This window comes from Phodopus roborovskii, unplaced genomic scaffold (assembly GCF_943737965.1).
Source record: "Phodopus roborovskii unplaced genomic scaffold, PHOROB, whole genome shotgun sequence".
Classification (NCBI taxonomy): domain Eukaryota; kingdom Metazoa; phylum Chordata; class Mammalia; order Rodentia; family Cricetidae; genus Phodopus; species Phodopus roborovskii.
The window spans coordinates 10,537,752-10,562,464 of NW_026126602.1; the positions used below are offsets into that span (position 1 = coordinate 10,537,752).

The following is a 24,713-nucleotide window of genomic DNA, read 5'->3' on the forward strand; positions in this document are numbered from 1 at the left end:
AAGGGTTCCAAGATAGACCCAAAACCAGACTCAATAGGAATCCCATAGTCCTTCAGCACTGTATCTGTACTGTTGAGATATCCAGCCCCAAGGAGCGAGCACCTACAGTGTTCTAGACCTTTGTAGTATAAAACAACCACTATTGGACTTACCTAACTTGAATTGTGAACATCAATCTAATGAGTCCTCTTTTCTTTTAGAATATGTTCATTCCATTGGTTCTCTAGAGAACCCAGACTAAACACAGGATTCCCCCTAACAGATCATGTTCCAGAAAGTTTGACCCACTTACACTTTTGATTACAAAGTGAATTGCCCCATCCCCTGTACTGGGTATTTGACAACATGGTTAACTATTTTTTTCAGAATCTCATTGTCATTTTTAAGATGCACATTAGTTGCCATTGATTCAGAACACTTCTTTAGCTTTGAAATACTAAATTTCTGAGTTGCTTGTCTCACTGATTTTTCCCACTGTCTTCAGCTCAACTTCTTCATGTCAATGTCTCCAAGTTTTCAGTTCTTCAGCCACATGTTTATTTCATCTATGTCTGCTTTGATGACCACACTAGGTCCCATGGCTTTAAACCATATTTAAAACTCCTGAATTTATTTATCTAGTTCACACATCTCTCTTGACTTCAGAGCCATAAATTCATTTTTTTCTATTGAAAAATTTCATTTAGTTGTCTATTTTCTAAAAATACACCTCATACACAGAAGCAGAGCCTTGGGTGTTTCCTCTGCTCCATTGTTTTGTCTGTCATAATTAGTGGTTACTGCATTGCTTTGACCCTGGGCTCTCCTGACATGTCCTTAGTAAACTGAACTGGTTCTTTTTCCAAATACAGCCATGGTCTGAAACTTGACCAGTTCTCACCATTATTACCCCTTTATTTTCACATAGCTTGTTTTTGTCTAAAATGCTAACTTGATCCAGTCCTGAGACTTTGATGACACTGGCTAGTTACCCTTCTTTAATAGCCGAGTAAACACCTCTTACTCACTTTGCTTATTGGGTTAACACTTGATGCCATCATATACTCACTTTACTCACAAAGGCCAGATAGAATAGCTGCTGTATTCTAGAGTCTCCCCAAATGAATACTTTCCTAGCCAGGGAGTCAGATAAGTTATTCCCACTCTGCTTGCTTTATATAAGCTACTCCCTAAAGTTTAACATGATGTCTCTCCCTGGGGTACACATCTGCTCAGCTCTGCTTGGCATTCTTCTCCATTTCAGAGATGAAGGTAACATGATTGAGAATGTTGGGACTTTCAAGTCTGCTACACAACCTCCAGGGAGAAGAGAGACTGACATAATCATCAGTGACCAGGATTTAATCAATCATGCCTCAGTACTGATTCCCCCATACAAACCACCACATGATGGCTTGGAAAGCTTCCAGCACTTGGAGAATGCATGAGGGCTTCTCTTCTCCCATCCATTATCTCATGCACCTCTTCCATCTGGATGTTCCTAAAATACATCCTCGATAATTAGCTGATAACAATGAAGTCTTTTTTGCCTCAGATCTATGACCTGTCTTAGCAAATTATTGAACCTGAGGAAGAAGCCTTGGGGAAAATTCCCAGTTTACAGGTGATTTGTTGGAAATACAGAAAGCCTACGACTTCTCACCGATATGAAACAATGTTGATTTTTGGCACAAAATGCTGTTTTATGGTTAGGGAGATAGCTCATTTGGTAAAGTGATCAACTTGTATGCCTGAGGACCTGAGGTGAATTTGATTTCCAGAACACACATTTAAAAAGTTGGGCCTGTAGGTAGATACCTGGTCTGGGGAGGCAAAGGTAACCAGATCTATGGAGGATACTGGCCAGCCACCTAACATACTTGGAAGGTTTCGGGTTAGTGAGGGATCCTGTTTCAAAACTAAAGATGGATGGTGAGTGAATCAAGGGCATGACTACTCCAAGGTATGGGGGGATTTGGGGTGTGTGTGGGGTGAAGGAGGATGCAGGGGTGTATATGGGGGTGCAGGATGGTGCAGGGGTGCAGAGAGTGTTACTGTAGGTGCGAGGGAAAGAGAGTTCAGCCAGAGGTACTGTAAGAGTCCAGAGCAGGGAGGGAAAGTAGTGAACTACCCATGATCAGACAAAGAATGAACCAGACCATGGGGTGATGGGAGGGGCGAGAGAGGAGGATGAGGAGAAAGGGGTGAGAGAGAGAGAGAGAAAACAGGAGAGAGAGCACACAAGAGAGACAGAGATAAAGAGACAGACAGAGAGAGAGAGAGAGAGAGAGAGAGAGAGAGAGAGAGAGAGAACCAAAAGCCAGGAGAGCACACAGCCAAAATGGCAGAGTTATATAGGATTGAGAACTGGGGAAGGGAAGCCCATGAGCTGGAGATGTTTAGTCTAGGGGCAGAGTGAAAAGAACTGAGAGGAGCCACTGGTATTGAGTGAACCTGGAGGCCAGTGGACACTTTGGTGTGCTAAGATGAACCATAGTTAAACTTGTATCCTATTTTTCAGATAGAGCCTGGAGCTGTCCTCTGGTTGTCACATGCATGTGCACATGCATGCAGATTTTGACTTTAAGTTAAATTTAAGAAGAGGGAATAATTACCCAGAGAAATAGATTATAATTTGAGCAGCTAGGTTGTAAGTCCCTCTTAGAATTATCTTACTCATTCCTTTTGCAAATATCAATTTTCTCCATTTTTTGGGTTATGGTCACCCTATCTGTTTCTTAAGGTATAGAAAAGCAAAACAGAGAGAATTAAAACTTAAGGGATGAAAATCTAAGCAACATATGACACGCTAAATTTTTCATCTTTTGTTTGCATACTAATGCTTGAATATAAATCCCATCTTTACCCTCATTTCAGAGATAAACAAGCTGGGCTCTGAGAGGTCATCCAGGTGATATCACAGAGATGTCCCCTTAATTGTTGAGCAGGCCTGAATCAGATGCTGTGATTACCATTGGCAGAGACAGAAAATTTGTTTCAGGATACTGACCTGTAAACATGAGAGCAGCTGTTGCTCCATCAGCTCTTTATGATCTAGGGCCCCTGGATGCACGTTTAGAAGAAGCACAGAAGCAGCCACCACTGGACTTCCTTCTGGTTTTATTGGGCACTGCAAGGATTCACATCCCTGAGCAGCCACCGCTGGCTCAGTTATTTGCTGTGATTTTATGTTACGAAAATCAGACTGACTACATCAATCTGTCTGAAGTAAATGAAGGCTCATCTTAGTGCCCTGGTGAAGCTTCATACCAAACATAAAGCAAAACAATAGAAAACCCACAAGGAGCTCCCCTCCCCCAAGTCTTTCATATGTATGCAGTCAGAGTTCATCACCTTATACTTAACTGAGGGGTCTCCTGGGATATCACAGCCCTGGCTGCAACTTCTCTCTCATCCAAGTGCCACTGTTCATTTGGCGTGTTGCTGTTTAACCTGCTGGGAACTGGTCTTGTTCAAATAACATATATCTCCTCAAGATGGCATCTAATTAAATTCCAAATGACACCATTTGACGACAGCAAGCAGGCTTGCTCATTTTATTTACCTACTTATTTCAAGAGTCACAATTTTTCTTTCCAGAAGGTCTCTTTGCTCCTTTAGTATGTCGCTTCAAGGCATCCTGACACAGATTTAAAACATTCTAGAAATAAACAGAATTCAAAAATCCTATGACACATTGGATAATTTGTTGCAGCCCATCCTCTAGGCTCACAGCCAAATGTCAGCAGGATAACTTTGCTTCACATTTCACCAAGTTTTTTATTTACATACCACAGTGAATCCTCCTGAAAAAAAAATCTGAATTGCAATCACACAGAGAAGTTCTAGGTGAAAGAATAGTCATTTCTGTACCCCTCAAATGTCTGTAATGTTCTCCATAAAAACTCAACTCACTGTGTGGTTAGAAGTTCAAAGACTGCCAGTAAAGTGTGTTAACTGCTATTAGAGTGATGTGCATTAGAAAGGGGTCAATTAACATTTATCCACAGATGCTGGCATTTCAAAACTGTATTTATTCTGTGAGGCCAAGTGTATCTGCTTGTCTTCAAAAGATAACAACTCACAGAAAATAGTAGGCTTGCAAATAGGTGGAACATGGAGCTTTTAAAATCTTGAAATTTAAATAGCTAAAGGGACTCTCATTGCTTTTTTTTTTCTTCCACACATTCTTAAAATTTCCAAAACTATAATTGTTTCATGTTTATACTTGGCAAAGGGGATATATAAATGCTGATTTTGTTTTTTACAAGGCCCCTGCCTAGATCAGGGTTATTAGCATCAATTAAGGAAGAAATTCCTATCTGTACCTGAACCTTTTTCATCTTCCTTCCTCATAGTCATCCCACACCCCAGAGAAGTTGAGTGAAGGCCTATAAATCTGCTACCAGTAAATGGGATTCTGAAAGAGTCTAACAGCCTGGTTAGTTTCTGTTCTAATGGCCTCCTGCATCTCCAAGGTGCAAGCCACTTTCTCTGGCATTCTCTGTGAATGCACTTGAACTACAAGGCTGTGATCTTTAAATATATGGTCAGGGTCATGGGAGCGAGCTGGCCTCCTTTACTGCTGACATCTCCATTGTTTCGCTGATGACTAAATCAGGTGTTTATCTGAGTCCCAGGGGAGCTCTGAAAACCCTCCACATACTCATGCTCTCTCAAAGTATCCAGAGGCCCTCAGAATTTACCCTTTGAAATTCTGCTGTTTGGACTCTTGGAGACTGTCTTCAGTTTCCATTGGTCCTGATGTTTCGATCCCTCCTGGATCTGATGTCTCTCTTCCCTTTACAGACTTGCTGAGCTTTGAAATAATCACAGAGACTCCCTAGACAGTACAATTTCAGGGGCCATAGCTTAAATTCTGATCTTTTCACTCAAATGTTCTCTCTTACCCTTCCATAGCTATAAGAAAATTGACAGTGGTGGATGGATGCTCTTTTCTTGTTATATCATCATGGATGAAAGTTCTCTTCTTCTTTGGTTCATGTTCCTTGGGTTTTCAGATTTGATAAACTGGAATTTTTGGTACATGGAAAGTAATAACTCTGGGCAGATCTGGTCAAATTTACAGGAAACTGTGTCAGACTGAGTTGTATCATGAGTGTGGGGCAAAGGAAATACATCATTTGCTAGAAGTGGTGGGTATGAGGAAGGGCCATTTCATATGAGCCAGAGGCTTGGGTTTAATTAGGAAGAATTGAGAACATGGATGAAACTTGAGAGCCCAGAAGCAACAGCAGAACTATAGCAGTAGCCAGACTAGAACAATCACACCAACAACAGCCAGGGACATCCAGGGAGATCTTGCATCAATGTGCCACTGGGAGGTCATTCTGGGGGAGTTTGGTCATAGCACTCTTTTGCTGTGAAGTTTCAAGGTACACTATCACCTTGTAGGCAAAACAATTGTTCAGCCATTCTATGGCAGTGTGCTCCCCTATTCTAAGACTAGTATGACTTCCTGTGAAAGTTCTGCTCATTTGCAAGATCAAGTTCACGTTTAAATACCACCAGCTTTATAAATATGCCTTATGGACTTCACTTTTCCTGCCATGCCCACGCAGCCAGACTACCGAGCTTGGCAGAGGGTATCGAGATTGAAACACTTAACAGACCACCAGAAGTTAAGAAACTGCTGCCTTTTATTACAGAGAGTAATGGGCTTATATACTCAAGTCACGGGATGGGCTAAGCATAGGAGGAAGTGATGCGCTACCCACACCTGGGGTCAAGGCACAGGCACTGCACACAGAAAGTTCTGAAAACAACCTTGTTTGCAGTGAGGTTCTACAGCTGGGTGGGGAAGAAGAGAGTTGTGAGGGACAAGTACTACAATTTCCCAACAGTTCCTCCCTTTTTCTTTTTTAAATGAAGCGATACCTAGCTTAGGTCACCTGGGAAACAAATGCTCCCATCATTCCCTGTCTTAGGCATGGTTATCGCTTCTCCAGAATCTGTAGCCATTCTCAGGCTGATTCAGGTTACACTGCCAAGGCCATGAGTGCCTGTCAGGTGACACTTGCCTGTCTATTGTACTGGTTGTGGAATCCAGATGGAGGCACCAATACCCAGGACCCCAGTGGGGAATACGCAATAGACCCCGACAAGTGCTGTACCTATTCCCAGACATGGGACATGAAATTTTACCAATTTTGTTTTTAAAACTCCCTTTTCAGTCACTTTTCTCTGTAAACAATATTTGGGAATTTGGGCATCGTTCTTTCCAAACTGCTCCCTGCTAGTAGGGGGATGCTGTCATGGGGATCCTAAGAAGATTCAGAAATCCTGGCTTAGTGGTCTGCAAGGCTGCCTTATCCCAGATGTTTTGAATGTTGGATCACCTGGAATACTGCTTCAGGGGGTCCTGCTTGATCAAACCATGTTAGTCTGGAAGGAATCCACAGCTTTTAATTTTCTGTGGAAACAAAAAGTAGAAATCCTTTTCCCCAGTAACGTGTCCTTATACTTAAATTTTGAAGTTAAGGCAGTTTTAAAATATATAAATTGGATTAATCCAGCAGCATTTCTTTTAACAGTTGTTGCTATTTCCTCATCTCCCTTATCTGAAGAAAGACCCTCACAACCATGTCTCCTATGAGTTTTTTGTTTTTCTTTTATGACAATGCAGCAGCTTATGGCAGAGGTCTTCAATTTTCTTTATTAAAGTTTCCTCCTCAGACTTGGACTCAGAAGATGTAAACCTTTTTGTATCATTCTCTTTACTGGGGATCTGAGTAATTGTTACTTTTCATCTAGTTTCCTCCTCTTGGACCTCTCTAAAAGCGTCCTTGGTTGTCGCTAGTTGTTTTTTCACTTTAACTTTGTCTGTTAGTAAGGCATCTTTGACTAACCTCCACAAAGAGTAGGTGGCTATTGGGACACTGTCAAGACCCTTTTTATGTAGCATCTTCTGTAGGTCTGATTTTACTTGTTCCCAATCAGGAACATTAAGTCCTCCCCTAGTCAGAAACCAAGGACAAACTTTCTCTATGGTGTCTGTAGCTTTACTTTTAATTTCAGTTACTTGTTGTTTTAAAAACATTCTTATTTGTTCCTTTGTTTCATTCCTACTTGAAGCAGTTCCCATATTGTTGTATGTACCTTGTTAACCCCAATGCAGAGAGACCCCATCCACAATTCCTCACTTTCCAAATCTCGGTGGGACCTCTACTTGCTGCACCTGCACAGCCAGAATATGGAGCTTGGCAGAGGGTGTGGGGATTGAAACACTTAACAGATCACCATGAGAAATTAAGAAGAAGCTGCTGCCATTTATCACAGAGAGTAATGGGCCTATATACCCAAGTCAGGGGATGGGCTAAGCATAGGAGGAAGTCATGTGCCACCCACACCTGGGGTCAAGGTGTGGGCCCTGCACACAACCTTGTTTGCTCAACCTTGTTTGCACTGAAGTTCTACAGCTGGGTGGGGAAGAAGAGAGCTGTGAGGGACAACAACTTAAATTTCCCAACATTTTTCTACCTGTGAAATATTTTCCTCGTGTTCTATTCTGTCATATAAAACCACGTTTACCATAGCTTTTGTGTTGTGAGTGTGTGTGTGGTGTGTATACATGTACATATAAAACAGTGCTTCTCAACATGTGGGGTGTGACTCTTTTGGAGGTCATATATCAGATATCCTGCATTTCAGATATTTACATTACAATTCATAACAGTTGCAAAATTAGTTATGAAGTAGCAATGAAAATAATTTTAGGGTTGGGAGTCACCACAACATGAGGAAGTAAATAATGGGTCATAGCATTAGGAAGGTTGAGAACCACCAATGCAAAGGCTAGATGCTGATAACAGCTTTCTTCCTGTTATCCTTCTCCAGCTTATTCTTTGAAACATGGTCTCTCACTAAATCTTGACCTCACTGATTCAGCAAGACTAGTGATTCTGGAGTTCCTGGAATTATCCTGTCTCTGCCTCTCTAGTGCTTGGATTGCAGGAGAAGGGCATGCTATCACACTGGACTCTATGTGAATTCAACACAGGTCCTCATACTGTCATGGTGGGTATGTTACTGATGGAACCATATCCTTTGCCTCAAATTTACCATATTATAATCAAACATCTGGATCCTCTGGGCTAACTGAAAAGAAAGACCATGGCTTGGTATGCCCTAGTATGCTTGGGTCCTGGAAACCCATATACAGGCTTCAAAGGAATGGGGACAGGATAGCACAGAGGCATACACAATGATGTTGGAATCAGGCAAGGTTCTTTAACACCTTGCACTGCAAAAAATGATGTTTATCAGGTGGAGCAGGAATAGGGGTGGGGCTAGTCTCAGTAGGAGGTCTTTGCAGGTGAGCAGCCTCAGTCTATAAACATCCTGGAGGAGGAAGCTTAAGTTGCTAGTCTTTGCATACACTCATCAGTACTTCATAAACACCCCTACTTCAACTCCAGAGAATACCCTTGACATTACTCTTGAGCCTTGGCCATAACAGCTTTACCAATTGTCCTGTGTGTTCAAGGTCTTGAAAATATTCCACATGGCTGTGCTCTCATCAAAACACACATCCACCAACTCGACGACTTCCTCTGCTCCCTATAATGCCCTCTTCCTTTCTATCAAAAGTATATTTCCCAGTACACAATAGCCACTTAATAAAGTTTTGTGAAACTAAGAGAGAAATTTTGAAAGTGCTTGTGGTTTGGAAGAAAGTATCCCAGAGGAGACCAGGGATTTATGAGAAACAAAACTGCAGTTAGTTTTAAAAGGTATGGCTGTCATCAGCCGCTTTGTTTAAACATATGTTACCCAGGTTAACTCCCTGTCTTATTTAATTAATGGCATACATTACTTAATTTCCTTATTGCCAGGAAAAGTGCCTGATTTGCAGTAATAATTTTGCCATTTTTGTCACCATAAAGTTAATTGACACACATTTAAAATTGATCTTCTGAATTACTTCAGGATATTGAAGTTTAGTCAATATATTTCAAATAGTTTCATGCCTTTAAAAAAGCCAAAGCTGAGGGAATGCACAACCTAGGATTGCTGCCAGTTCCAGGTACCTTATGGGGTTCATGATCCTCATGTTAGGCCCGAGTGTACTTGGTATTGTTAAAAGAACAACCCTAAGGGAGGAAACAGAAAGGATATTTGGGTGGTGTGAAGCAGTTTCCTCTGAACTGAAACATTGCATCCTGGAGGGAGGTGCCTTAAGATACATACAGTAAACACAACTTCCAAGGTTCAGGAAGCAGCACCTCACAAATACCATGAAGAACTCTGATGGGAGATGTCATTCCGTATATGTTTCTCATACTGGTTAATGAATAAAGCACTGTTGGCCAATAGGAAAGGAAGATAGGAGGGACTAGGAAACAAGGAGGAAATAGGAAGGAGGAGTCAAGATGGAGAGACTGGAGAGACCAGACGCCTGCCCCACTCCCAGGTAAGAAAAGACCATGTGAAAATACATAGATCAGCAGAAATGGGTTAATACTTAAGACAGAGCTAGCCGATAAGAAACTAGTAACGGGCCAACAGAATTATATCTAATACAGAGTCTCTGTGTGTTATTTGGGGCTGGCGCGGCGGTGGGACAAGACCGGCAGTGGGAGAAAAAACCATACACCTTTACAGAATTCAAAGCTTACAGGACTCATACCCCCACCCCCTTCTCAAGGTGTGTAAGAAGTAACAATGGAAGGAGAGGTGACTCTAGTCTTAGAAGAGCTGCCTGCAAGTGTACAGAAAACTCCAAGGATGTAACTCATTTGATCTGTCATCTAAGCAGGGCTGCATTGCAGTGATGTGACTCCCTTTGAGTCATGCCAATCTCCTGTAAACATCTCCCTGTCTTAGTTAGCATTAACCGTCAACTTGATAAAGCCTGGATTACCTAGGGGGAAAATAAGTTAGGTCTATGGGCATGTCTTTAAAGAATTATACTTAATCACTGATGAATGAGACTCAAACCCACTGTGGATGGCAGCTCTAGGGCAGGTTAAATAAAGCTGTAAAATAAAGCAAGCTAATCATGAGGGCCAGAGAGAGCAAGGCAGCAATCAGTGGGCCTCCATGTTTCTGTTACCAAATGCCTTGAATTTCTGCCCTAACTCCTCAAAAATGGATTATTATGTGAAAGTATCAGCCAGATAAATCCTTTCCTCCCTAAGTTGCTTTTAGTTTGTGTTTTATCACAGCATCAGAAAAAGGACTAATATCTGTTAGTCCCCTTTCTTTATTCATGTATACTTCTTAAGTTAATAAACCTCCTGGGTTACTAAGATACACTGGTTTGTTGACAGCTATTCAGATTTCCCCAGGAAAAGTCACACAGTGCTGAGATTTAATACATCTTCCTCCATAAAAATTTTCTGAGACACACTTCCAACGGTGCCTAAGGGAAAAGGGCAAATTTTCTAGTTTAGAAAGAAAAGGTTAAAACAAAAGATAGCTTTCTAGAACTCAAGTGGGAAATAGGCAAAATTAAACACACACACACACACACACACACACACACACACAGAGAGAGAGAGAGAGAGAGAGAGAGAGAGAGATATTGAGGGAAGTAAGAGCTGCCTTTAGGTGTCTAGATATATTCTAGCTCCAAGATTTTAAAAAAATCTCCTGAAATCACGCCTAGATCAATCAGGATAATTCAATAGTCACTTACACACTATGACTGAGAGGGAATGAGGTTCTTCCCCTATGAAATAAAATGTCTTACACACATGTGTGCACACACACACACACTTCAGCCTTTAAATGATTTTTAGTAGTTTTGTGTTTATGTCCAGTAAGTAAGTGCACTGCATGAGTGTGGAGGTCAGGAAGGAATCTTAGGAAGCAGTGGTCTCTTTCTACCATTTGACTTTTGTACTTGAACTCTAGGCTTCAGGGCTAGGGGCAAGTAGAATCACCTGCTCAACCATCTAACCTGGGCTCTGCATCCTGTATTTCCTACAGCTACTCTACCTGATGTCCATTCCCTAGGGAAGAACATGATTAAGAGCAAAAGGGTTGTCTAGCATGACATTAGCTAGTTGCTCTGTACACTATCTGCAAACAGTACTTTTCACAAAGTAGGCAAAATAGAGGGAAGGAGAAGGAAATGTGTTGAATGACAAGGGTGAGAGTATTTAAGAAATTAAAACAATGCTCATTTATTGTTTTTAATATGCAGCCAAACATGACAGCAGTGTTACACAAATAGCTCCATTCTTCCCCTCTAAAGTTTAGAATCTGTTGACTCTGTCTTAAAATTAGAAGAACACAGGTTTAATTCTGAAAAGGGCAACCAATAGCAGGAGTGCAGATCACATTTGGTCACTAGTGGCTTCCAGTCCTTAGACGTTATATTGTACCGGTACAAGTCAGTATACTGGGTTTATAAAAGAAATTCCCTCCACAGTGTACGCAGAACCAAAATGTCAGAAAAACTTGGCATAAGAAACTGTGTAAAAAAATTAAAGAATTATTAGAATCATATGGACTCCCAGGCAAAAGACAGAAAATTAATGGACTGTAAGAAAATACATTAACACTTAATATGACTTCCAGTAAAAATGTTCAGGACGCTTGTAGTGCTATGCATCATCTGAATTATGGAATTTGAACCAAGAGCTCAAATGGAGCTCACACACCTTTTGCTTTCAGATACCATCTGTGCAAAACTGGATGTAGTTGTGTTTACATTTGCAGATTCAGGTATGTCCAGTGTGGCATCATTGAGAAGTATGGACAGACTGTTGTAGCATGACAGAGGCAGCCTCAGAATGACTCACGGACAAAGCAGAAGAAATAGGAATAATGCATGGAAGACAGGAGGAAATTTGGAATGCTGTTTTGCAAGCCCCATACTAATGGAACTTTGGAAAATCCTCTGTAAAATTTACTGTCACCTGGAAGACACACACTTAGTTGGTCACAGAAGGCTCTCATAAAGACAAGACTCTTAATGGGTCCTGCTGGACTACAGTTTTTCTTTTGTTTGGGCTGACTGGGTTTATGGGGCCAGATTTTCCTTAGTGTGTTCTTCTCAGAAGCAGACAGGGAGCTTTGTGATTTTGACACAGTCCAATTACACCCACTTTGAGCAGCATCACAGTATAACTGGCGGAAAATGTGGATAGCATACTCTCTATTCCAGTCCTTACATTTCTCTCTTTTCATCCTTCAACGTTTCAAATGACCACAAGTAGAAAGACCAGAAACAGTAGTACATTCCTGGCATTTGAAGTTCCCATGATCCCATCTGGCATTCAAGAAAGGTTGACTCTACTTTTTCCTTTAAAAATAATGTGCTTACTAGGTCCCTGCCCTGATGCTTCAACTCAGCTGAATGTAAGGTTTGTTTTGACCACTCAATGAGGTCTTCTTTCCGCACTTAGACAGGGCTGCTAACACTTGTGTTACACCATATACAGGGCATGTGTGTCTCAAGATGCTTAATTGGTTTCTTTAAAGCAATTTTAACATTTCATTACAAGGGAAGCTCTAGTTTCTTTTAAAATTATTTTCAGAGGAGCGTATTGGAAATGACTGGGGTTTATTTTCCTGCTATGCTCTTACAATCTAAACATAGTTTTGTTCAATTCACCATTAGGTATTTGCATAACTGTTATTACAGCATCAAGACAGTGATACTAGGGTTCAGGTCCTGAGATGGTCAGATTTCTCATAGATAAATATTGCAGATCATAGATGAAACCGTTCTTATTGATTTTTCAGAAGAAATTCTTTTGTGTCACTTTTGTTGCTTTTGTGTGGTTGGCTGGTATAACAGAAACTGAACAGTGTGATCCTGTCTTTTAAATCAAGAGAGACAAATGGAAAAGCAACTACTTGATTATTAATAACTCAAGTCCCCAGAGCAAGGGACTCAGTGGTGTTAGGATTGGTACTGTGAAATAAATATGTGTGAGTGATCACTGAGGTTTAGACTAGTTGGGCATATCCTATACTTTGAGTCTATCACATGGTTCCTGGTGTCACTTCCATGTTCTGTGCTCCTGTGTCTGCATGACTTAAATTTGAGCTTATCCTCAATGAATACTTATTTGAACACTGCTCTAAAGACCCCTCTGCCTGATACTACAAATAGATCTTTATTTACTTCCCTGGGATACATGTTTACACACATACTATTATGTAAAAACTTAATTCAGTGTGCCAAACTTCTAAAATCACTGCCCTCCTATGCCTGTACTGATGAGTCTCAATTATCATTTCATGATAACTGAGTGATATTTTAATTAAGAAATGCATATTTTATAATGCTAAGGGGAAGAGGGACTGCTGTTAAACTCTAAATTCCCACAGAAGAGATTTTTGAGATGAAATATAAAAAGGAATACATACGTTGGTATTTGCCAGGTCAATTTTTTTTTTCATTTTAATCCAGTAGAAGGGTTTATCTTAGAACTAAGATAAGGATGAATGTCAGCTTATGATTTGCATTTTCAGCCTTTTATCCTAGATATAAAGATATAAAGTAATAGTACCTTTTAGTGTTGACAATGTGCATACAATCTTTGGGTATTTGCTTCTTTAGAGTAAACAATATTGAGAAGCCACTGTGATGTGTTCTACAAAATTTTAAAGAAAATTGTTTCAAGGAGTCAGGCTTCTTTACGATATTAACTCTAATGGCAATAGGAACTGAGTGCTGTCAATGTTATGCCTATAAATAATTAGGCAAATACAGTAGAATTTGAGTTAAATTTAGTGGAGCAGCTGACCCAGAACCTAGAGAAGTACTACTATGTAGTCTAACAGGACAATGAGAGTGTAAAACTCTATATGCCTATGTGGTTTCCCATGATTGGAGTTTTCTGATTTTTAAGCCTGTGAAAATATTCCTGAATAGTCTTTGTCAAAATTCAAGGCCTAAAGAATGTTGCTCTTGAATTTGCTATCATGTTTGTTAATTAATATATATGGAATAATTCTGAATGCTACCAAGTCTGATTGATCTTTAACAAAAATGTAAAAGGAAACTGGATATTCCAGCTTTTGTTTGTTATGTTTCTAAAACATTCACAGAAGGCTATCTTCACCCAACTTCACCAAGTTTGCCAATTGGTGCAAAATGTACACAAGTGGAAACTGACTGTATAGACAAGTTATCCACAGGAAGCTATTGGTTTTCAGGGAAACTGACATAGGCACATTGAAAGAGTCAGTAAGAGTCAGTATACATTCAGTGTGACATACTTTCGCTTTTCAACTGTGAAGTTTCCAAATTTAAACTTCTTGGGCATTTCTATTTTCATAAAACAATACAAAACCCTCCACATTGACAATATTGTTTTAAGCACATAGCTGATAGGTAGCAGAAGAGAATATTCTGATGGTACTGACAGAAAAACTTTCAGGAATTAAAATAGGAAGGCCATCCAGTCAAACTCAAAATTAGATGCAAGTAGCTTCAAATTCTATGAACAGGCTGAGGCTCCAATTTGTAGATGATGGAAATGACCCAAGTCTCTGAGATACTCAAAACTGCATGACTTCAGGACCATGGCCCTATCTATACTAAGTACAGATTGTTGCCTGGCAGATATGGCTGCAAGGTGTCATTGCTTGACATCCTGATGGCTGCTGATCTAACAATCAAATTTCAGGTTACTAAAGAGAGCCTATCTTCTTGTCTCCTCTTAATGTATTTATATCCTCTTAATAATTTTTAGAGAAACAGAAAGAGTACTAGATAAAGGGGATGTTGGGTTGTGGTAGAACTATATGTTTACTTTTGTACTCTGAAGTGTGTGATTCCAAGCTTTGTTGTGAATAAAAGTCCACATATGATGAAGATTAAATAATCAAAAGGGAAATTTACTTAGAATCTCCCCCTCTCTCTCTTTCACTCTTTCTCCTCCTGACAGATTTTCAATTCTCCTGCTTCACCCTCCCACAGGCTTGAATTATAGATGTCCACCACTTTGCTGGGCTCTGACTCCTGACTGAATTTATTTAAAAGGCAAAACAGTGATTTTATCAGGAGATGCTTCTTTGGCCAACCTCTCCCTTTTGTCCACCGTGGGAACACTGATGATGTCTACAAATGTCTTTTGTTTCAGTGGATGTATATGCTGCTGGATAATGAAATAAAAGCCACAAAGGTGGCCAAATGCCCTACAATATATTGAACCACTCAACAGACTTAGAGATCTCAAATACCATCAGTGCTAAGTTGAAGAAATCATGTATATCCTCTTACAGAACAGTTGCAGCATTCCAAAAGGTCACCCAAAGCCTTTTGAAAACACTGGAGCTTCTGGGCTCTAAAATGAGTGATGCTCATCATTTACAAACAGCATCAGAAAACTTCCACTCTGGGTCTGCTTAGTAAAAATTCAAGTGAATTGGAAACATTTCCTGATCCAAGACACCTTTGAGATTTTTCCTTCTTGTTTGTAAAATTATCAGCTTATTTGAAAAAAGGCAACAGTTCTTTGAATTAAAAATTGGTAGACTAATGCTTTTCCTATTTTCAAAGTTGTGTTTGAGGATTTTATTTTATTATAATGATACTTAGTTCCCTAAACCACTTATTTAGATATGTTAATGCTAAATTATGTTTGTGTGTATGTTTAATTATGTCTGTGTGTATGTTTGTGTGTGTGTTCTCTCTCTCTTTCTCTCTCTTGTTCTCTCTATCTCTCTCTCTCTCTGTGTGTGTGTGTGTTTGTGTGTTTGAGTGCAAATATTCATGGAGAACAGAAAAGTATCCTAGATCCTTTAGAGCTTGAATTGCAGATAGTTTTGAACACTGTGCATACTGTTGACCAAGCTCTGGTCTTCTGCAAGAGTAGTAAGTACTCTTTACCATTAAGCTATTTTACCAGCCACCTGAATTATTTACACACACACACACACACACACACATACACACACACACACACACACACACACACACACACACACACACACACTTTTTTTTACCTATACCACAAGATCTGAAGAGTAACTTCCAGTAGGTGCTTAACATGTAGTAAAATTATGTGGTTCAGTGAAAAAAACAAGTAAAAGGATGAATCAAAGTACACTGTAAAATGTAAAGTGCTTTATAAAAACACAATTATATGAGTATATCATAGGGAACACTTCTGATCTTACAATATTTTCCCATAAGACCTTCTTGGGACACAAATTTCCAAATAGTTTTCTTGAACAAGGAAAAACTGATTATCTATGTGGTAGAAATTCTTCAACCAACAGTATTAATCTTCAAATACAATTGAGTAGAAATGAAACAAAGGCAGAAGAACAATTAAATGACAAAGATAAATATTGTTGTTAACCTTTTGACCACAGCTGAGAAGTGGGAGAGGGAGAGAGGACACATAAGGACCCTACAAGAGATGGAATTCAAGATAGAATAATAGCATTGTTGAGATAGTAACAAGATGCATGAAGGTTGCTTCATGTTTTATATTATAGTATAGGATATACAGATCATCCCTACATCAGATCAGTTAAATTTTGTCATGGATTTTAACTTTAAGCTGTTTGGTTGTCTTAATTGCTTGCCAAGAAATGCAAGTAATAACAATTGTAACAAAAAGGAACAATTGAGAATTTTCAGTTCAAAACACACTTTTGACAACAGAGATAATTCTTATATCTATTTAAGTCTTGGTTTTCTTATTAGTAAAATGAACAGGTAACATGAGTTACCTTCCCACACTGTATATTATATGGACATGGATATAACTTAAAGTAACTTTATTCCTTTTATAATGTTTCAATTTGCATAATTTACATTAAAAAGCAAGTCTCCATCCTATTTATATTTTAACTTCATAGCGCCTTACATCTGCAATAGAAATAAAATAAATATGAGATAACTAATGTTTGTAGTATCATTTGTTTTTGTTTTCAAAATAGTCTCTGCTAAGATCCTGGGATTCATTTTACTGCAAAGAGTAAAGGAGAAAAGCAGAAAAACAAGAGGCCCCAAGTGACTCCACATAAGAATGAGTCCAGGCAGGTAGATGACACATAGCAATTGGGCAAATAAGAAAAAGAGTCAGGAAAGAAAAATATGAACAAAAAATATTCATGCAGTTTTGCTATGTGCTTTTACAGTTTATCAAGAATGTTTTGCCTTGATTATCTTTAGTTGAGTTTTGGAATGATGGACTATTCTTCCTTTGTGTGCAATTTGGTACTGGCCCTACAGATGTGCTTTGTAGATTACATTGATTTAAGGTTTTGAAAGTCTGTACATCTGTATATATAATCTGTTTTCAAAATAATCTTTCAAAAAAGTCAGGATAACATTTAATTTTCTTTTACAACTTGAAAATTGAGACTCATGGAGATTAAAGTGATTTTGTTTTTTCAAGAAAACACTTATGATGACACAAAACCTTGTCAATTGATATTCTCTTCATTTCTCTATGAGGTCTCTCTTATATTACAAAAATATTTAATGTGCCTAAGAGTTATCATATTTCCTTCTTTGCCTCCTTTCACTATTTCCTTCAAGAACAAGTAGTTCAGTTAAAACATAATAGTACTTTATAGTAAAATTTTCTGCAGTGATAGAAATGTGTGTAGCCCACAATGGTAGCAATAAGCCATATGTGGCTATGGGTCACTTGAAATGTGGCCAGAAGATTGAATATAAATTGTATTTAATCTAAAACTTACTAGCCGTAATTGGCCAGTAGATATAATAGTGGACAGCACCTCTCTAAGTCATACATTTGAGAGTCTTCTGAATACCCCAGAAATCTTACAAAAAAAAAAATCAGTGCTCAATTGACCTTTGTCATTAACCATTGTTTTCTCTTTGTTAGTATACCTTAAGGTCCCAACCATGCACAAAGAAGCCAATAGATGACATGTACCATATGGTTGGTTGATTAGTAATCTGATCACTGATCGTTACTCTTACAATTAAAGTAAGTTCCTCTGCAGCACCATTTGTCTAGGTTATTCTTAAGGTTATATGCATCCCATTGTTACTCTTCTCATAAGAACAGCATTGTCATTCTTTCTTCATGCTCACACAATGTTGACAGAGTTACTTATATCTGTGCATCACAATGCATAATCCATATAACATCCACAATACTAGACTCTTTTGAGAAATTTCTAGAAACCCTTCTTCTTCTGAAATAAACAGGATTCAAGAACAGAGCAGAATGCAAAAATAATTAAAGTTTTATAGAGCAGAGAGACTCTACCAATATTTTTGTGGATTCATACAAAGATGAACTCCTTATTCTCTCTCGCAGGTATCTTAGAAAATTTCCACACAACTTAGAATTCTTCTTGATTCCAATTTTTCCCCATTACTTGGTGCTTTGATATACTGCATAACTCAGAGGGTCTTGTGTATTTATGTAACAAAATTATCAATTTTTTAAGTAACAAATGGAAGATGAGCTTTAAAGGGTCTAGGGTCTAAGGATGGCATTAATACTTGTAGAATTATGTCAGGAGTGAGATGTATATGGAAAGAGATTTATGTGACTGCCAACCCATTGCTGTTGGAAGCCATGCTTATTGACAAAGCCTGTGAAAGCATCCTTATCTTATCCTGAAAGGAAAATCGTCTATGTATACTTTATATGTCTGTAGGATACCAGTTGTACCAGTTACAATGGCAAGTCATCTTGCTACTGCTTTCTTAACAAACTACACCAACAAGAATAAGATGAAATAGCTCATATGACTGGAGCGGGGCTGGTGGGGAACAGATTGTCATCACATCCTGCAGCCATGCTGCTCTTCTTCCTTTGTTTTCTGACATGTTTAGCTGAAGTTAGGAAAAAATTACCATCATCAAATACTTCAAAGTGTAAAGCAAAATACATATTAGAGAAAAGAGCCCTCACTTATGCCAGATACTGGGGATGATAATATGATACCATAGGAGGGGATGGATGTTATCCAGTGTAGACACTGTACACTGTCAGTGCAGTGCTGTTGAGAATCTTTGATTTGTGAAACTAGAATTTGCAAATGTTGAATGCTGTACCTTGTAAGGACCAGGACATTCCTTGGAACAGAATGTTGAAGTTTTACAGGTCAAATGATTGGTAGACTTCTACACTACAGTACTTGAACTCACTCATGTTTAGAGATTTGGTTTACATTAACAACTTTCCTTCTTGACTGATACACTTACTTTCTTTACTTTTGGACCTTTTTCAAAATTTGGACTGCAATCAGAATATAAATGAGAGCTTCACTCAAGGGATGCTTACAACTGCTTCTTTGAATCATGGAAGGAAGAGGTTGGTGTGAATGAAAGAGGAGAGCCAATAGTCAGCAAAATGATATATGCTGCAACTAAATGAACCACTTCTGGAAGTGACATAAAAATATTCTAATATTAAGGATTATCTTACAATGTTGTGGAAGAAATGCAGTGATACATCTTGCATTTGTTTTGTCTTGATGACAAAATACACTCTTTAGAGCCACAAGAGCCTGCCTTGTGTTAGTTATAAACAAAAATATATTTATATATACATTTATGTAACTACTATGTGCTTTAAAGAAAATTACTGCATGATTCAGCAGGGTTATTCCATTCTTTTTTTTTTTTCTTCTATCACCAGGGATATGTTGACTTGAACGGCTTCTTAGACAGGATTTGACAATGAAATACATTTGCCATACAAACATGGTGAATTTAAAAAAAATGAGTGTTCAAATTCCTTAAGATAATTGTCTCAAAAGATGATCACACAATTCTTCCTGTTATTTCTGTTTCCATTAGCTAAGAGCAAATGAGGCTTTCTGGAACTCCAGGTGGAATAGAAGGCAGTGCCTCTGAAAACAAAACTCATTTTATTCTGAGGTGAGAGAATGGGGAACCTCACTGGCTATGCCCTCCTCTCTAGGCCTTAGCTTAACATTTGGAAATTGTGTCACAGCTCACAGAAAGGGTATTCATTACCAGGGAAGAGGCAGGCATAGTGAACTTCTGAAGAGATGAAAGGTTAATCCTGCGAAGTTGAACTTGTTGGAACAATTGCATCTAGAGCAAAAAGTAAAATCCCTTTGCCGAAAGTCTGTTTGGAAAAGATAGAAAAACCTCCATTTGGGTTTGGTTTTGCTCTCATGTGAGCTATGGTTTTCAGCAATCTTGAAACATTCAGCATTGCTCTTTCCAGGGAGAGCATTCAGGCTTTGGAACACGGTTATCTTTGAGACATCAGAGAAAAACATTTGAACCAAAGGTATAGATCCCTTGTAAACTAAAGCTTTATTTATTATCATTATATTTTCTTTGATCCCTTTGCAACCCTGCACCTAAACTAAAAACATTGTCATCTTGTCACACTTCTGGCAAGTCCACAGGAGATGTTCCTTGTGAACCATGGATGTCATTCCATTAGGGAATTTTGTATTTGGTGTACATGATGTCTTGTACAAATCTGAGTTTTCTTTTCAATGTTCCTGGGCTGGGCTCATCCAGAAATCTTGTCTCCCTTCTGGCTACAGAAGTTTAGGGCTTGCTTCTTCATGTGTGGCTGTGGGTTTGTGTCTGTTTGTTTTAAAGGTATAAGCAAAGTTTAGTCTTAACACCTGTAAGCCAGTACTGGTGCTGCTCTGTCCTAAAATTTTAGCATTGCTCTGATACAATGAAACCTTCTTTCTCTCCAACTGGTTCAACTTCTGCATAGGCAGGATGTCCTGATCCTCTTCTAAACTTCATTGCTGGCCATCTGCTTGGGCGTCTCTACAATGGGAAAATACAAAAATAATGAGCATTACAGGGAGATATTGTCATCAACAAATACTTATTTACCAGGCTATGGGTGTTTCTCAGTTGGTAGAGTGCTTGCTATGTTAGAAGTCTTAGTTTCAATTCCCAATATCATATACATCAAGCATATGTGGCAGCTCTAGGGAGGTGAAAGCAGGAAGTCTGGAAGTTCAAGACCAGCCTGTGATAACATGAACTTATTTTCTACCTATCTTCGGTTATCCTCTCAATGCATCACATTAAATGATCTCTTACAACACCACTATTAGAATAACATGTCCCCCTCTGTAAGGTCCCTGAACCCTGAACTTGAGTCTCCATTCTAGCTATCGACATAAGTGGCAGTCTATTGGCCATATCTACTCCCACGTTTCTCAAAGGCAAAGTTTAACACGTTTTATAATCATTTATGTCTGAAAAGGGCCACATATAATAAGATAAACCATGATTTTAATATTTATTTACTTAGATTTAGGAATATATGTATGTGCCTACATGAGCTTCTATGCACCTCATAATGCAGGTGCCCACAAAGGATAGAAGAGTGCAGCTGATCCCCTGAAAATGGAGTTATAGATGATTGTGAGCCACCTGATGTGGGTCCGGGAATCAAACCTACTTCCCCTGAAAAACAAAACAAAACAAAACAATATGCTCTCTTAATTGATGAGCTATTTCTGCATCCCTTAGAATTCATAATAAACAAAATGAAACAAAAACTCCACTTTTGTTGAGACAATCTTACTATGTAGCTCAGGTCAGGCTAGTCTAGAACTTGTGAAATGCATACCTGTGTCTTCCGGGTGCTGAGATTAAAGGTATGCAACTCCCACATCTAACCCTGAAGTATGATTCTCTCTTCTAGAAGTCAATACCAATATCACTGTTGTTGTCATCAGTTCACTAAGAAAGTAAGGGCATAGAATTCTCTAACCATTACTGTGAGCATGGTTTCAATTAGCTATTAGATTTCCTAGCAAATGAGATAGAGGAAATATCACACAGTCTTAAGAAATTGTTTATCAAACTAAGCACATCTATTTATGACTTTCATGGTCAAACATTAAACGTGCCAAATCTTAAAATGGGATCCATCACCAAAAGTTGTAAACAAACCTAAGCCTATGAAGTTAATATTGCATGGTAGACACTAATTTTGAAACACAGACTATTTTATTGACAAGAGGAGCCTTTCTCTCCAGCACTCTGTCTATCAAATAAACCCAGTGTGATTTCTAAATAGATGTGCTGAAATGAATTATTAAGTCACAGTCACAGAAGACATTAAATGCATTTCATAGCCACAGTGACACTAGAAGTGATTACTCCATTTATCAAAGTGCTGCAATTTTGGCGTAAATAAGGCAATAAATATTGAGGGAATTTTATTTCTGTGTAAAGACTTTTAATGCAGAAAAGGTTAAATATCAGTGTACATATAGTGGCACTTGGTATCTTGCTAGATTTGCTAATGGCATGCCAACATCCATGATTAATGGCTGAGGGGGAAGTATTTCACATCAAGCAGGGATGAGTTTTAGCTTTATGTTCTGGAGAAACACCAACTGAGATAATTATATTTTGCTTATTAATAATACTATGCACCGTCACCATAACACCATGTGGCCAGGAAGGCCAATGTTTTTTAGCTGATTAAATCTCATGAGGTAAGTGACACTGAATGATCATTGCTACCCAAAAGAAAACATTAAAACTAGTGCACAGAGTAGCACAAGGCAGACCAAGATGTTGGCCATGGGCCTGGAGATCATCATCTTTGATGGACACATGCCCAGTCTTTGGAAGTGGGTACTGAAACTCATGGTTCCTACCTATTTTAGGGAGAATATGATATGCCTTAGGGCCTACTATTTATAGCTCCCATTTGGTCTCCATGACTTCAGAACTGGAGCTCTCTAAAGGCATGGTTGCCCCAGGCAAGCAGCATTGTTAATTCCTTGCTTCATATTTATTTTCTAAAAGGGCAAAAAGCACAATGGGCTCTGGGTCCAGCTGGCAAGGGCAGCCCCACAAACTAATTCTCATATCTAGCACTTAAAGATGTTACACTCAATGACTCTTCACTAAAAAGATATACTGGTGACAGGCATCCTGATGATGGCACTCTCAAAAGTTGCATATTAGAAAACTCTCCTAAGTATAGTTTTATGATTTATAATAAGTGATAATTTACATTCTTTACTAACTTGTAAAATTAGGAACCAGCAGCTGAGATTAACATGAAATCTATCTACTTACAAAATTAACTTTGCTCACCATCAAAATTACTTCCTACATTACAATAGTTTACACAAACCTCAGCCAACATTTGTGGATACAATTTTACCTTCACCTGACTCTTAAAGTGCAATATAATTAACAATAATATCAGTATTCTCTGTATGTCACAAACTTGTAGTTAACTTCCTTTTATATGAAAAGGCTGGGATTGTTGGTGGTGTTATTGTGTTAAAGTTCATCATAGAATCTTCAAAATAGTAAAAGAATATTGAGTAGGGTAAACATAATCCAAAGTTATTTTCAGAAGTTATTGTTTTTTGTTTGTTTGTTTTTGGATTTCTTGTTTGTTTGTTTTACTTTCTAGTGCTAAGAAATGAACCCAGGGCCTTGAACATACTGGGCCAGTGCTCCGTCTCAGAGATCCACCCCAAAATACTTTCAGATATTTACAAATCCTTAAGGAGTATTTTTCTTTTGTGTATCATCACTCATTTTAGAATTGCAACCAGAAATACCTAAGCAAGATTTGGAATCCCTTGAAGGCCCACCTCACATGTGATCTGATTACCACCCACCTATATTTCATTAGTAAAGATGAATGAAATGGATACTGCCGAACTAAAAGTTATTCAAGGTACTTTTCATTTGTACAAAACTAAAATCTTATATTACCATATTTATGCTTAATTAAAATAGATGGAATGTCTCATACTAATATATTAAAGTACATATAAGTTAAATACACTGAAAACTCAAAACCTGAATATTTGAATTATTTTTTGCAGCACTGATTGACAGAATGCTACAAAACAAAAATTTCACATCATTAAATTTTTCTTCATGAATCAGATGAAAAATATTATGATATTACTTCCAGCATTCATAATATATATATATATATATATATATATATATATATATATATATATATATGCACCAAATGAACCAAATCAACCTGTGTTTGGAATGTAAGAAACCTCTCTCCCTCTCATTTTTTTCTTGCATTCTTCCATGGCTCCTTGATGCCTCCATTTGATGACTAAAATTGTGCAAAAGAAGGGTAAAAACTTTACCAAAAATCTGTTGTCCTTTTCAGAGGAACTTCACAAAACACAGACTATGTCATTCCATATCACAAAACAAGCACACTATAAATTAGTCCTGTGATGTTTCTGACCTTTTTTTACCCCATCTTTAAACTGGTATCTAATTTCCCCTTCAAGAATCTAGGATTCTTATTCTTGCTTTCCTGATTCACTTTAAAGTCTGAGGGAAGATAATAACAACAGCAATAATAATACCTCTGTGCTGTGGTTATTTAATTTAATTTAATTATTATTGGCCTATTACAGAAATCCTAAGTGTATGGGGGATTTACACTCATTAGTCTCCAACGTCGTTGTTTTAATCAGCCTCTCAGCTGATTTGGAGGCAAATAATAGTTAACTGTGGCATTAATTGGAAGAGTAAGTATTTAGGTCTCCTAGGAAAGTCCTTAGTGTTGGTGCTGCAGTGTGAAACATCTCCCCAGTGGGCTGTGAAGGCATGGGCAGAGGAGTCTGGAAATCAGGGCATTATCATAGTCTTGCTATGAACTTGTCTGACTAGTGAGAATCAGCAATTTAGGGACGGATCAATTGAACTTCTTCCTTGAGACCCAGACACTGCCAAATCTACAGTCTTTTAAGAATGTCCAATTCAAAGTGTTAAAGGAACTGGCAGAAACTACAAGGTCACTTGCTGGCAAATTAGAGTTTATGCAAAAATCCCC

The 24,713-nt window shown here is 38.4% G+C and overlaps 1 protein-coding gene across 1 annotated transcript in view; it reads right to left on the reverse strand.

Annotated features, from left to right (window-relative positions):
* Positions 1-20,178: 20,178 nt before the first annotated feature.
* Positions 20,179-24,713, reverse strand: part of Plxdc2 (plexin domain containing 2) — a 405,252-nt gene continuing 400,717 nt past the window's right edge. Inside the window, exon 14 of the mRNA XM_051205738.1 lies at positions 20,179-20,674. Coding sequence (XP_051061695.1) covers positions 20,558-20,674 — 117 coding nt within the window. The 3' untranslated portion in view covers positions 20,179-20,557. The remainder of the gene's footprint in view (positions 20,675-24,713) is intronic.